Raw genomic sequence first — 16,516 nt, forward strand, 5'->3', positions numbered from 1 at the left:
AACACTAAAGTTGTGCTAGTAACGAATTTAAGATTCTAATATTGGAAGGCAGAGATACATATAATTGTTAATTAAAAATTTTTCTAAAATTTTATTAAAACATAATATCCCCTATTCTTAATTAAAAAACGATTTGTGTTTGGATCAACATATCCTGCATAGCTATAGATATCGTTCTCTCCTTCTACCAATTCAAGTGATTACAAATCTACTCTTTTATACACCTAAACAATTCATGTTTTAATCACATAATAATTAATTAGTCGACCCAACTCAGCTCGTTTGCAATCCTAACTTTAAGAAATTACATTACGCTACTATTATTATTACTATTATTGACATAATTGTATAGTATTTAAAAATAAAAAATAAACATTCATTTAAACAAAAAGTGAGAATTGATTTTCAAAGGACAGTTCCAAAATCTTATCGTTTCATTAACCCCTAATTTCATGTATCTTTTTGTATGTGTCATGACTGCGCATGTATTAATGTATAGAAACAATTTGATCAAGTCAAACATTCATGGATGCCTATTATTTTCTTTTTGTTAACTTGTACAACTATTATCTCACATAAATAGATTCTTGTTACAACCATGCATAACATTTTTTTATTACTATTTTGCATGGTAACGTTTCCCAACATTTGCCTATAAAAGATCGAAATCACACCCTTCCATAAGCACAAAAAGTGAATCAAAATGGTTCTTTCCAAGATTTCACTAGCCATTGTTTCCTTCATGGCCTTGACCATGGCCCATCACTCCCTAGCCCAAAATTCCCCACAAGACTTCCTTGCAGCGCACAATGCTGTTCGAGCTCAAATCGGAATCAAGCCTCTTGCATGGAACAACACCGTAGCCGCCTATGCCGAGAACTACGCTAAATTGAGGAGTGCTGACTGCAACTTGCAACATTCAAACGGCCCATACGGGGAAAACATTGCAGAGGGCTCAGGTGAATTTACAGCGGTGGATGCGGTGAAGATGTGGGCGGACGAGAAACCAAAGTATGACCACAATTCGAATTCATGTGTTGGAGGAGACACTGCAGGATGCCTACATTACACTCAAATTGTTTGGCGCAACACAGCACAAATTGGTTGTGCTAGAGTACAGTGTCAGAATGAATGGTGGTTTGTCACTTGTAACTATTATCCACCGGGAAATTATGTGGGTCAACGTCCTTACTAAGATGCTTTTTTTTTTTTTTTGGCTTACAAATGGATGTACTACGAAGCAATGAAACTTTCAAATTTGAAACATAACTCATTTGAGTAATATTAAGGGATGCCTGTGTTACACTCAAATTGTTTGGTGCAACACAACCCAAATTGGTTGTGCTAGAGTTTAGTGTCGGAATGAATGGTGGTTTGTCAATTGTAACTATTATCCGCCGAGAAATTATGTGGGTCAACGTCCTTACTAAGATGTTTTTTTTCCCCCCCCCCCCTTATTTTTTTGTCTTACAAACGGATGTACTACAAAGTATTGAAACTTTGAAATTTGAAACATAACTCGTTTGAGTAATATTAAGGGAATAATTAATGTGAGTTATTTATATAGAATTACTCATTCTATAATTAGTAGCAGACGAGTTATTAAATTTTATGATTTATTTTTTCTTATTACAAACTAACTGAGCAATGAAACACGTGCAGTGAAGCTGCACTGGGCTTCTTGAGCTTCTTGAGGCTAAGTAGGTGGTGCTGATAGAGTAACCATTACAAGAAAAAGGAGATATGGTGGCATTTTTTTAATGACATTTTTTTAAACGTCACTTTTATTAACATTTAACGATGTTTTTTAAACGTCGCATATTCCTTTAAAAAAAACGACGCCGCTTTATAATAGGAGGCACTTACAAACGCCTCCAAATCCGTTTGCCTCACGCGCCTCCTCTCTCCCTCTGTTTTGAAACCCTTATTTTGAATCTGAGATGTTAAATGCACAGATCTCGAGCGAGCGATCTCTCTCTCTCTCTCTCTCTCTCTCTCTCAACCCTCTCATTCTCAGAGCCCATTTTGAAGCTGAGAATGATTGTTAAAGCCTATTGTAAACCCTTATTTTGAATCTTCACGCCTTCAAATTGCGCCTCTCTCTTGCTCACCCCCAATTGCTTTTAAATCCTTGAGAGCGATTTCGATTCAGAGCGATTTTCTTTGAGATTCAGATTCAGACAAGTTCATCTTTGAGATTCAAAGGGATTTCGATTTCATCTCAAAGTGATTTAGATTTTGAAGATCTCTCTCTTGATTTCAAAGCTCCACCGATTCTCTCTTTCTCTCTAGATTTGATTTCATCTTTGGCTGTGCTTGATTTCTCAAAGATTCATCTTTGAGATTCTGAGATTCAGATCGGTCTCAAAGATCTCAGATCGATTTTGATTTTGAAGTTCTCTCTCTCGATTTCGAAGCTCCACCGCGACCACCATTTGCACCAGGGAGGTATTGATTTCTCTCTCTCTCTCTCTCTCTCTCTCTCTTGCTCGCTCTTCCTTCCCGTCTCTCTCGATGTGGTTATTGAAATTTTGAGCAAGAAACTACAAGTTTAATCAAGATTTGTGAAATGAAATGAATGTGGGTATATTCTTGATGAAGAGTAGGTGACTAAAGGAGGAAACTTATGGTCCATTTATGAGATGTTTTTAATCAACATGGAGATGGTACAAGAATTTGTATATTTCTGTGAAGCTATCTATGAGGAGAATCCGAATTCACTATTAAGATTAGCTTACTATGAGATGATGCTTTGGATTAGAGTTAGTAATGAAGATAAAATAACAGAGCTCTGTGATTATATTGCAACTAATGATGATGGTGACAAACCCAACTTTATTTTTAAGCTGTGGAAAATACTACTACACACCCATCTCATTATTTTTGGTTACTTGTCCTAAATTCCATGCATATTCTTCTAGTTATTGTTGTAATAATAATGTAAAAAGCTCTAATAATCCAATTCATTAACCCTGCACTTGTGGTAAGGTAAAACTACATGCCTGATTTTATATTTGCAAAAGTGGTAAACTGGACGAGTGATTGTAGAAAATAAACTACACATCCTTGAATTCATTAAACAATGCATGATAAATGCACTTGTGATAAACTGGATGCCATTTTTGGAGTAGTTCTGGCTCACTTTCATATTTGATCTGGTATAGCTTGTTAGTTTGAATTCTCTAGTATCCTTGAATTTTTTGTGCTGATACATCCATTTTTGATGATGTTAAGCACTGGAAAATACTATCACACCATTCTCGTTCATCTTCTATGGTCTTCACTTTGTATTCCACTTGATACAGTGAGGAGCACCTAACCGCCTTGGAGAAGGGACTTGCTTAGGTGCAGGGTTGGATGCTTCTTCAGTTTAATGGCGAGGGATATAGCATAAGTTTTTTGTGTCATGTTTGAGGTGCATGTTAAGAAATTGCTTATGATTTGTGTTCCATCTCTTGAATCAGAACTGATCTTGTGGCTGCCATATCTGTTACGTGATGCTAAACTTTTTTTTTTTTTTTTTTTTTTTTGTGAATTAGGCACATCCGTGAATTAGTTTTTTGTGTCATGTTAAGAAACTGCTTATGATTTGTGTTCCATTATCAGGCACTTCTTCTGGAGGTATGTGTACTAATTATGAAAATAAGAAAAATATTATTTATACTACCATTTGCACACTTAGATATTGTGAAAGTGCAAATTTAATATTGCAGTGAGTTTATGAGCTTTCAATTAGAGCAAAAAATTGATAGAAAATTCATTCAAATAGAATCATCATTCTACATTGTAAGGGAATGGTCATTCTAATGGGATGCTAAGTAATGATTATTCCATTCCATTCTACCTTCATTTCAGTTATCCAAACACCCTCTTAGAGTATAGGGACTCATCAAATGGGTGGTCTGGAACATGTTTTCTTATTTCCTACCAAACCAAATGGTTCCTTTTTTATTTTTATTTTTTATAGATACTTACTAAATGTTTCTTTTAAGATCCAACCATTGTTACTAAATGGAGTTGTTATGATGGATAAATATTCTATTGTTAAGCTACTATTGAAACTAATAGTTTCAATTGATCAAATGCTTTTGTAGTTTGTGATATTAGTTGAAAAGTCCCTATTAACAACTGAGATTTGGATTGTAGGCCCATTGGCTATGCTGCTCTTTGCATCAGTAACCTTTGTTTCTGCCTTCTCTCTCTGCCACTGTTACAGATCACCCGGTCCAGGGCCCAAGAGAAATCCCTCCTACCTAGAAGCTGTTCGGACGATTTTAGGTGAGAGTTCTTAGTTAAAATAAACGATTATCACATCATATCCCTTTTTAAGGAAAGCAATTCTCTTGATATTCCATTTTTCAGCAACAACTCAGATCTTTATTTTATAGAATTGCATTGAAACTAACTTTGTCTTCTTTATTTTTGGAGTAATGCTATACAAATATAAAAATTATACACTGTTTTTATTTATACAAATTGATTGATGTAGTTGAACCGAGATTGTGCTCATTTCAAAATATAACAATCATTAAGTTGACTCTTCATTTCAAAAATGTCATATCGCCACATCATTCTGTGTGCACATTTTTCGTATATAGAATAGACATTTATTTTTGTTGAGAATGAAGTGTTAACATTCTTATGTTAGTTTTGCTTCGAGTCTGTCACAACATTCTTAGTTAGAATTCCACGCCACTATGTAATTCTCACATAAATTTCCCTTAATTAAGAAATGTTTGGTAATATACCAATTTTAAGCAATTCTGATGCATGTCAAAGGTAGCCCATGATCATATGCATACAGTGACGGTTTTTTTTTTTTTTTTTATGACGTGAGCTTTATGATGGTCATTTTAGCATCTTTGACTTTTGTTTCTCTTGGTTGCAACAATATGGAACAATACTGTTGTCTTATTGTCTTATTACTCATCTTTTGTAGGGATGCTATTGTGAGTTGGGTGAAAAAGAAGACAGTGCCTGGTATATACAACCTATCTATTTAGCCATCTTGACCTTGTTTCCATATATATCTAGTCTTACTCATGCGAGGAATGTCTTGTTTAAGACTTGAAGCAATGCCAGTGGATGAGGGATGTGCAGGGAATCGAAGTCTGGCCAGTCATCTTCCATGCGTCTTACTTCATTTCAATGAGACAACGTAAGGGTGATAAATGATCAGGGTTTTGGAGCGGAAAACAATAATCACTAAGAAGTCTATTACTTACCTCTATCAATGACGTTAGGTACACAATTATTATTGTTTTTTTTCTATTGATTAGAGTTGAGGTTTTGGGGTTTAGATTTCTTTTGAAATCCCACATTTGCAACATTCACTTTAGGGATATACACCATTTATTTGCTCATTCATAACTTTTACTATAAAATATTATAACTAACGCCACAAAGTGGCATGGCATGTCTTAGAATGTGCCTTTCTGGGTGCACACCACAGATATTTCTCCATTCACCTGCTTTTGACTTTGTTATTCTTATAAATAAACTTGCAACACAACAATTCCAATATATAGAAAATCCATATATGTTTTTCTTAGAATTGAGTTCTGCCTTGGTTGTCCTCCTGCTAAGTCAAATATTCCTGTGATGACAATCACTAGATACCCATTTGACTTGCTTGTCTGTTAAACCACCAATGTAACCCAATTGTTTTATTTGCCCACAAATCAACTTCTTCTTCTTTTTTTTTAGTTATGTAATTTTTTGAATTATGTTGTTCAGAATATGTCAGATTATCACACACTGAAGTGGCTAACAATGACTTCGACAAATTAGTACCAGTGGATTCCTGAAATGCCAACTTAATGATGCCTTGCTTAAACTGACATATTTTGAACTACATATACAATAGGAAGTAGTAGAAATTAAGAAGATTTAGAGAGTGATTAACCAATAAGTTGGAAACTAAGAAGCATTTACCATCGCTACAGCTGCACTCTCCATGTCAACTGATGAAACTTGAAAAGTATTGAAGAGGAAGTACCTGTATGCTGCATTGTCCACAAAAATGTTGGCGGTTAAGCCCCGGAGTCCAGCTACTAGTTTGGGCTTTTATGGATGGCACACACTTGAGTTCACACATTGTTCTATTTCTATCCCTTCCAGTAACAAAACTTAGAACTTGCAAACTTTAGAAAAAAAAAAAGGGGGCTTTGTGTAGGCTGAGTTTGGTTACGATGACCACAAAGCAATGGAAAGTGTGAGATTCAAAAAAATGGAACTTTTTCTATGTTTGCCCCTGTTTATTTTTTCTTTTCTTTTATTTTCCAGAACTACTCCTCAATTATTTCCGTCCATCCAGAAGTCATTGATGGAAGACCAGGGACTCTGGTAATAGAATCCTTTGTAGTAGATGTGCCCAAGGGAAACACCAAGGACAAAACCCCCCTGAGGTCTTCTGCTGAAGTGAAAAATAAGGATGGAGTATAATCAAATGCTTAATGTGTTTCTGAATTATTTTGTTTCTAATTTTGACAGAATTAAGCTCTATTTATTTATTGTTATGCAGATCTAAATTTGTTTATGCTATGAGAACATTATTTATTTAATTTTACATGATTCTCATCTGTGTCTGTATTGTCTTTGGGTATGCCCTTTTCTTTATATGTATTTAGTGCTTCTTTGCATTTATGTTGTTGGAATTGTAGTGCTTCTTGGTATGTGATACAATCTTCTTGTTAGTGCTTCTTCAAGTTTTAAGTACTGTTGTACAAATTCTTCAATTTGTGTTTATTTTGGTGAATCTGATTGCAGTTTATGTTCTGATGCAGGCATGTAGACCAGTGAAGACTATAACTTTTATGCTCAGACATGATTTTTGGATATATGTTAGTTTGTGGTTAATGTTAAGACATGATTTTTGGATATATGTTAGTTTGTGGTTAATGTTAAAACATGATTTTTGGATTTTGGATATGTTAATTTTGTGGGTAATGGTGATTGGATATTAATTGGATGAGAAAGTGAATTAATGCTTCATTACAGCTATTTGAATGGGAGTTATTATTTTATATTAGTGCTATTACAGGTATTTTTTTAGTTCAATCAAATAAAATTAGCACAATTTCAAAAAAGAAAAAAAAAAAGGGATATGACGGCGTTTCTACAAACGCCTCTTAAACCCTACATACTAACGGTCATGTTGTTAAAAAAAATATATGACGGCATTTTTTCAACAACGTCGCTAAATATCGTCAGTGACGTCACCTGTGTTTTAGTAGGACATTTGGCGTTTAAAAACGCCGCCTATACTAATATCACGACGTTTTTAAAACGTCATAAAGTTATAGCGACGGTCGCGTCCTCGGCGTTTGGTGCTAAGCGTCACAAAAAGAATTGGCGGTGTTTTTTGACACTTATAGCGGCGTTTTTTAAACGCCACTAAAAGTTGAATTTCCTGCAGTGAACCTTATCAGTCCCCTTCAAACGCATAGGACTAGAAAGGACTAAGAGTTTGCTTTGAAGATATTGAAAACAAGCCACTGATAGAGGCTTAGTGAATATATCTGTAACCTGATCAACAACAGGAATATAAACAATGTGTAGTGTCTTGGCAGCAACCTTTTCTCGAACAAAATGATAGTCCACCACAATATGCTTCGTACAAGCATGAAAAACAAGATAGCAATGGCTGAAAGGTTATCACACCACAGAGTAAGAATAGGGGCAGGGACATGAAGCTCAGCCAGTAACATGCCAAGCTAACTGAGCTTAGTTGAAGTCTGAGCTAAGGCCCTATATTCTCTTTCTGAAGAAGACCGGGACACAGCAGGTTGTTTCTTAACAATCCAAGAAATGAGATTGGGACCAAGATATATACAATATCCAATGGTAGATCTCCTATCAATTGTTGTTGGAAGAGCCAGACCAAACCAGGCCGGGAAGCATTATGAGTTGATGCACTGGCCTATCCAGGGTACCCCAAATGGACGCTTTGTCTGGGAGGGGAAAGACTTCTCGTTCTGCGGTTTCCCAGATCCATGGCTGAATACAGAGAGGCTGCGGTTGCCGGGGTTTGAGATATTCTTTGACTTGCAATTGACTGGGGATGATGTTGCCGAGGAGCAAACAGACCCACCAGCTGAGGTTGAGCAGTGCAAGGACGAGGATTCCGAGAGTGCAGAGTTTGAAATGGGGGTAGCACTAGCTTGTCTGCTTTTAAATCCTCTGATCGTACATGAGTGCTTGGGGGATAACTTCTCGGTGTCCATGATTGGGAATAAAACGGCTGTGAGCCCATCTTCAAACATTTTGAATGCATCCATCGCACCCTCTCTCGTCTGGCAATACGAGGAGGGATTCTTATCGAACAGCACCGGGTCAAGTAGTGAGCCGGAATCTGATTCCACTAAGTCTGTGGAGTTGGAATTAGGTTTCAGCTCATCTGAGTCTGAGTCTAATATTCTTGGTGGTGACAACCCGGATGCCACAGTCCTGTCTACATCATCTTTTTCTTTTTCCTTTGAGTCTATTATAACAGAGGAATCAGGCGATTTGGAAGCGATTAATGAGAATTGTGCGGCTGTGGCCTTCAAGTACTTTTCTGTGCCCTTAATTTATTATATTAATCAAGACTTTCAAAATTTTAATGAAAACGACGAGGAAGAAATTCCTCCGATTTTGCAATATTTGCTTGATCAAGAGCAGGAGAGGTTTGTAAAATCGCTGGTTGATGAAATCACCACAATTAATGTGGGTACTGAGAAGAACCCGCGACTGGTCCAGATTGGGTCCATGTTGTCTTCGGAGGAACGCGAGCGCTTAGTCGCTTTGTTAAAAGATTTCAAAGATGTTTTCACGTGGTTCTACGAAGACATGCTTGGAATTGATCCTGAGATTGTACAGCACTAGATCCCTCTTGACCCAGAGGCCCGACCTGTTAAGCAGAAGCTCTGAAGGATCCGCCCGGACTGGGCTCTCAAGATCAAAGAAGAGGTCACCAAGCAAATTGACGTAGGGTTCCTGCTGGTATCTAAATACCCAACTTGGTTGGCCAATATAGTTCCGGTGCTGAAAAAGGACGACAGAATTCGAGTATGTGTGAACTTCAGGGATTTGAACAAAGCCAGTCCAAAAGACGACTTTCCTTTGCCGCATATCGACGAATTAGTGGACTTCACTTTGGACATGCGCTGCTCTCATTCATGGATGGATTTTCAGGCTACAATTAGATTCTGATGGCACCCGAAGACCGGGAGAAGACTGTTTTCACCACCTCGTGGGGAACCTATTGTTATAGGGTGATATTGTTTTGGCTGAAGAATGCTGGAGCTACGTATCAGCGGGCTGTGACCATGATTTTGCACGACATGATCCATAAAGAGGTTGAGATGTACGTGGACGACATGATTGTCAAGTCCAAAGAAAGAGAGGGCCACTACACCGCCTTGCAAAAATTCTTCCAAAGGATCAGAGAGTATCAGTTGCGGCTGAATGCTCAGAAGTGTACATTTGGTGTTACAACAAGAAAAATGTTGGGGTTCTTGATCACACGGAGAGGTATCGAGGTCGATCCTTCCAAAATCAAGACCATCTTAGAAATGCCACCACCAAGGACTGAAAAGGATGTGCGAGGCTTTCTGGGTAACATGCAATTCATAAGACGGTTTATTGCAAAATTAACCTTGACTTGTGAACCACTCATTGGTCTCCTGAAGAAAGGAAAGAAGTTCCAATGGGACGGCCGATGCCAAGCTGCTTTTGAACAGATCAAGCAATATTTACAAAACCCACCTGTGTGTGTCACCGCCTGTACCGGGGAAACCGTTGATTCTATATCTTTCAGTGACTAAAACTACAATGGCTTGCATGCTTGCACAAGAGTCTGAGGAGAAAGTGGAGATGGCTATCTACTACCTGAGCATGAAAATGCTGGATTACGAAACCCGCTACACTCTGCTAGAGAAGGGTTGTTTGGCCTTGGTATGGGCTACCAAGAAGCTGCGGCACTACCTGTTAGCTCACTCTGTAATATTGGTTTCGAGATTAGATCCCATCAAATATCTCTTCAAGAAACCAGCATTTACGGGTAGACTAGCTCGTTGGTTACTTCTGCTTTCTGAATTTGATCTGAAGTATGTGACGCGCAAGTCAGTAAAAGGGAGAGCGGTAGCGGAGTTCCTAGTCGATCACCCAGTTGAAGGGGATAAAGCAGTCGAGTATCTGTTTCTAGACGAGGCCATTCTACATGTCAAAGAAGAGACTTGGACAATGTACTTTGACGGAGCGTCAAACCAATATGGATATGGGATAGGGGTGTTACTGATAGCGCTCGACAATTCCCGCATACCCTTAGCATTCAAACTCTGATTCAGAGTATCGAACAATGAGGCAGAATATGAGGCATGTATTGCTGGTTTGGAAGCCGCCCTAGAACTAGGGGCAAAACGGTTGGGTGTCATCGGGGACTCAAACCTTGTTGTATCTCAAGCTAAAGAAGATTGGAAAGTTAAAGAACAAAAGATGAGAATCTACCACCAGACCTTGGACGTTCTGATTCCTCGGTTTGAGAAATTGAACTTCGCTCATTTGTTAAGAGAGAACAATAGGTTTGCAGATTCATTAGCAACTCTATCTTCTACGCTAGACATTCCTCTCGGAGTTTGGATGTGTCTGATCATCATCGAATAGAAATTTGTGCCGGTCTACGAGCTGATTGCTACCATAGATGAAGTACAAGATGAGAATTCCTGGTATTACGATGTTTGGAACTTCTTGGAAAAAGAGGCGTATCCACCAGGGGCAAATGCCAAAGATAAGAGGGCAATTCGAAGAATGGTTGCTCAGTTCATCGTCTGCGGGGGTAAACTGTACAAGAGGGGTCATCTCGGGATGCATAAACTGTGTGTTGATGCTGAAGAATCCAAGCGCCTGATGGAGGCCATCCATGGAGGAGAGTGCGGAGCACACATAAACGGGGTGATGCTAGCTCAGAAAATCCTTAGACAAGGTTATTACTGGTCCACCATGGAGGAGGATTGTATTAGCTTTGTTCGGCGATGCCACAAATGTCAGATCCATGCAAACCGCATGAACATTCTGCCGTTGAAGCTGTTCAACATGACTTCGCCATGGCCGTTTTCAGTCTGGGGGATTGATGTAATTGGGGTTGTCACTCCAAAAGGGTCTAATGGGCATGAGCACATTCTGGTAGCGATAGACTACTTCGCGAAATGGGTTGAGGCTCAATCTTACACGGTGTTGAAGGCATCACATATCTCAAAGTTCATCAGGAACAACATCATCTGTCACTACGGGGTCCCGAACGAGATCATTTCAGATAATGGCTCTCACTTCAAGAAGGAGGTGATTGACTTGTTGGAGAAGTACAACGTGGCTTTTCATAAGTCATCTACATATCGACCGCAAACCAACGGAGTAGTTGAGGCCGTCAACAAGAACATCAAGCACATTCTACAGAAGATGGTGGAAACCTACCGGGACTGGCCAGATAAGCTGTCATTTGCTTTGTGGGGCTACCGGACTTCAATTCGAACTTCCACTGGGGTGACTCCGTATTCCTTGGTTTATGGGATAGAGGCTGTTCTGCCAATCAAAGTTGAGGTTCCGTCATTACGAGTATTGGCTGAGTGTCAGATAGCTGAGGCAGATTGGCAGCAAAGCAGGTTCGAAGAACTCATGCTCTTTGATGAAAGAAGGCTAAAAGCACTGTATTATGTTCAGAGTTATCAACGAAGAATTGCCAGGGCTTTCAACAAGAAGGTTAAGTCCAGGAATTTAAAGGAAGGGGATCTTGTGCTCAAAGACAGCTGAGCTCCCATCCACGACCCTAGGGGCAAGTTCAGACCCAATTGGACTGGTCTTTACATTATCAAGTCTATCTGGTTGGGTGAAGCTATTGTTCTGATGGACCTAGATGGCCTAGAGTTCTCCCAGCCGATCAATATGGACAAGTTAAAGAAATACTATCCCTGAGTGGCTCGCTAGGCCGAAAACCCGAAAGGGCAACCTAGGCAAAAGTTAGAGCACAGAAAATTTGAAATAATAGAAACTGAGCTCGCAAGGTTGAAAACCCAAAAAGAGCGGCCTTGGCAAAAGTTAAAGAATAAAATGAGAGTGTTAATACACGAGTGAACCTGAGCTGAACTACGTAAGGCTTGATTTCCATCTTTGGGATATGTAGACAACTTCATCCTAAAGTCCAGCCATAAACACTTCCAAATCAACTTTGTCCGTGTGATCTTGTTGGTCATCTTTGTCTATTCTACATTCAAGAGCTCGGTTTGTGATCTCCAGTGTAGTGCTATTCAGACTAGGGGCAACTTTCCAGTTGATGGGATCCGGGGTTGTACATCTCAGTGATAGATCTCGAGCGTGTCCAGTTGTGATCCATATCAAAAATGGCTTTGAAAAGTTTTAATAAACGTTGATTTTGCTCAAATTAATCTTTTTACAACTTAGACCATTTTTGGACCAAACGGAGAATTTTCAGTACCCACAACCTTCAATTACATTGATTTCAGTACAGAGTTCTCCTACTCTTGAATATAAATTGAAGTTGTTTTTTATTACATTCATAAAGAAAACTTAAAAGTACTGATAAAGCAATAAATTCGGGGCATATTCAGGTGTTCCTGCATCCCTTCCCAGAGTTGGTCGAAGCCTCTGATACCAGAGTAGGCCCAACCTGTGCCTCTTCATCAAGCCAAGCTATACACTCATCAGAAAGGGTGCAGCTGAAAGTGGGAGCGAGGACTACAAGCTCTCTCATCCTCCATGCTGTGGCATACCGAGCTAGCTGCGCGCCTCAGACAGGAAATGCAGCAGGGTACTCTATCCCCTCTTCCGGGCAAGTCTGATCATGTCCAAATTGATGCCAGAATCAAAATGAGAAATAAAAGACATAGTGAGTCAAGCCGATCAACTGAATCCCGGGCTGGCGAGACATGTTGTAACTCATCGCCGGCAAATTAAGCCAAGGGCAGCGCCAAGCAATACTGGTAGTGGATAGATTGCACATCCATTCGCACCACCATCCCTCATCAAAGGCATCGACTAGACGTCGCCGGAAGAAATAGCCGCGAACTGAATATGCTGGGCATGTGTCCACAACCTTCGATTTATCCATCAACCATATCTGGGGATGGATGAAAAATGAGAGATTAAAGAATAAAGACGTGTACGTGGAGAGAAAAGTGAGAAAAGGGTTTTGAAAGAAAAATCAAGCCTGAGGGCCGAGTGATGTGAGAAATATATGTGAGATGGGGTGAGAAACATTACCTGCAGCAGTAGTGGACTCCCCGCGAATCTAGTTGTCTCTCGGCGATGGAAAGCGTCCAAACCCATCAATGTCTCAGCTAGTGTCATGGCAATGTAGCTCTTGCCCTCTTTTAAGCCTTGGGCAACCTCAATCAACAGGACACTAGACCCTCTGGAGCTTGAGGCAAGCAAGAAATGGGGCAGCATGCACAAGCAAAGTGCATGTTGCCGAAAACCCTGCCAGTGGTGGTCGTCGCGGTCACCAGCATCAGAAAATCGATGAACCAAGCTGCGGATGTCCAATTCCCTTTCGCGGATCAAAGACCAAGCGTCATGCGTAGTGAGCCCGCATATCCGTCCTAAGGCTTGGATGTGGCCAAAACGGAATTACGGCAAAATCTCTTCCTTGCGTTCGGACTCCATCAAAGCTTGGAAGTCTTTGAAAGTGGGACATATTTTTTGTTCGCCAAAGCTAAAGACGTGTGTTACCGGATTCCAAAACCTTGCCGCAGCATGAAGGAACGGAAAATGCAGCGAGGTGCGGCCCAGCGTGAATAGTGCATTTATGCCGAAGCCCCAGAAGTTCAATTTTTCCGAGCCATCCAAGTTAGCAATACAATTTGTGAGATTTTCAACAAGAAACGCCTCCATTTTGGTGCAAAACTAAGTTAGAATGAGGGAACCACGAAGCTGGAAGCTTAATGAAGGATAAGGCACTGTTTGGAGGACAATTGTCAGAAAACTAGAGGTCCCTAGGCCAAGTGGTCGGCCGACCACTTTTTCTGGTCGGCCAACTAGTTTTTCTGGTCGACCAGCTATAATTTCTGGTCTGTAGAGCAAACAACTGGTCGGCAAGCTCTAAAAGTGGTCGGCCATGTGCAAAAATGTGGTCTCCAGCTCTTTCTTGTCTCCAAAAGAAAGTCTCTAGCTTTCCTGTGTGCTGAGAGTACTGAAGGTCTGAGTTTACCTCTATTTCGGATGCGTTCTGTTGCTTGGTTTGTCCGAAATGCATTTGTTTATCGAGTTGTTAAGTTTTTGCTTATCGAGTTGTTACTTTTTGGTTATCGAGTTGTTTCTCTTTGATTATTGAGTTGTTGCGATTTGTTTATCGAGTTTTTGCTCTTTGCTTATCGAGTTGTAAACTTGCTAAGGTTTTGTTGTTTCTTAGTGAGTTGAGTTGTTTAGTTTGTTGTGTCGGTTCACTACCTGACTTGGCAATACACGATGTCTAATTTCCATTCAATCTCATTTTTGTGCAAAATAATGCGATGTGATGCTTAGAATGTAAAATACAACACATTTTGAACAAAAAGTCATTTTCATTCCATCATAGCTTCTTTTTTACAACATTTTACAACAAGGTACAAGTTTTAAGGAAAATAAAAACTGCCTAATGCTGTACAATGTGCTACAACTACATGTAAAAAGGAAAATAAAGCAGGAACATCTGCATCGATGCTATCAAGCTCAAGACCAAGAGGCCCTCTTCACCCTCTTCAGCTGAGCAGCCTCTGCACCACCGTCGCCGGCACCACCATCTGAATCGGAGTCACTGTGCTCGGAATCCTCCTCGGCGTCACCTCTGCCCTCAGAACCAGAACCAGAGCCATCATCTCTGTCTGTAGATGTCTCTAACTGAGGATGCGCAGACTCCTCCTCCTCGCTGGACTCATCATCCTGTCTGGAAGGTGCTTTACGTCCTCCTCGGCTGCGAGTCGAGACCCCTTTCCTAACTGCTCGAGAAGGCCTGGATGGCCCGGGCCCTAGCAGTGGAACCTGAAAAGGGCGGTTTGAATACATCAGCCAGAGTATGTATATCAGATGCAGATGCAAGTATGATGCATGGAGTGTGTGCATGCAGATATAGTATATGAATGTGATGTGTCAGATGTGCTCTACACATGCAGTGAATCAATACAGTGAAATGTTTAGTTTCAGTATGTCATCAGAAGTATGATAAATACACGAAAATTGAAAAGTACCGGAATGCCAGAGGCGTATAGCAGCGTCTCCCTCCAAGACCATGCTCTCGAGTGAGGCCACCACTCTGAGCAACCCCTTAGTATACTCTCTGGGAGGCTGGAGATGCAAGTTCAAGTTATCAGTGAATAAATGAATGTCTAAATATCTGAGTGATCAATGAAAGTTATGGAACATACCGGTGGTGAGTCAGGGTCGCTGACATATCGATGATCAAGTATTGGAGGCTCCAATGGAATCTGGTAAGATGTCCCATATTGCCAGCTCGTCAGCTCGATCGGAAGATCTGGCCACCTAGCATAATGGCAAGTTGAGGGCATCCCTCTAGCTCTACCTCCCGAACTACTGCCCCTGCTGGTCGAGGGAACGTCTGTGGCTTGGGTGTGGCTCGATGACGGCATATCAGCAGCTCTCTTCGTAGGGGTGCAGACACCTATCAGAGGGGGCATCAGGAATGTGTGGACGTATGTTGCGTACTCCCCCTGCTCCAAGAAAAGGACTGCGTCGGCACCCAGCATAAGGTCGTCAGTCTCCCGAGATGTGAGACTCTTTGTGGAGCGCATGTCCAGTGGAGGCACTGAAGGTATCTCCTGGGCCGGATTGCCCATCGTTTGGCGTATGAAGCGCTCCCTGAGGAACCAGGCTTTGCCAACTGGTCCCTTATACAAAATCTTGTACCGGGAGGCGCCCCATGCCTTAGCAAATCGAAACGGGGAATACCCAGGCATGGCTATCCATGGCTGCCAAGTAATCTGCGGATATCAAATGCATGAATTGATCAGTTGTCATAAATATGCAAGATGAATCAAAGCTGAAAGCATGAAGAACCGAGAGTTCTGGTTTACCTCCGTCGCCCGTACAGTGTCAAAGTACTGTCGGAGATATAATAATGTCTCCCGGGACCTGACCGACACCGACCATCGAATCTGTGTGAGTATGGTATCTCGAGCGGGGCCTCGACCTTCGGCTCGGGAGCGAACGTCGAGAAATAGGCATAAACCCATAGCTATGAAAAGCAAGATAGTGGCTGTCAGAATACAGAATGTATAGAAAATGTAGAATGCTGAGTACAGAATGCGAATACAGAATGTATAGAAAATGCAGAATGCTGCGTGCAGAATGCGAATACAGAATGTGTAGAAAATGCAGAATGCTGAGTACGGAATGCGAATACAGAATATATAGAAAATACAGAATGCTGAGTGCAAAATGTGAATACAGAATGTATAGAAAATGTAGAATGCTAAGTGCAGAATGCAAATACAGAATGTGTAGAAAATGCAGAATGCTGAGTACGGAATGC

General features: G+C 40.6%; 1 protein-coding gene across 1 annotated transcript; it reads left to right on the forward strand.

Moving 5' to 3' along the window:
• Positions 1 to 655: 655 nt before the first annotated feature.
• On the forward strand, positions 656 to 1,311 carry LOC114273113 (basic form of pathogenesis-related protein 1-like). The gene has a single exon (XM_028214874.2). It carries the CDS (start codon positions 704 to 706, stop codon positions 1,193 to 1,195), a length of 492 nt encoding a protein of 163 aa, XP_028070675.2. The 5' UTR covers positions 656 to 703; the 3' UTR covers positions 1,196 to 1,311.
• The last annotated feature ends 15,205 nt before the right edge of the window (positions 1,312 to 16,516 follow it).

Source organism: Camellia sinensis, chromosome 7, assembly GCF_055761805.1.
Source record: "Camellia sinensis isolate YWXY chromosome 7, ASM5576180v1, whole genome shotgun sequence".
NCBI lineage: Eukaryota > Viridiplantae > Streptophyta > Magnoliopsida > Ericales > Theaceae > Camellia > Camellia sinensis.

Bases quoted from the DNA above. Each gene is read 5' to 3' on its own strand.
- LOC114273113 (XM_028214874.2), top strand. From the start codon at position 704: ATGGTTCTTTCCAAGATTTCACTAGCCATTGTTTCCTTCATGGCCTTG.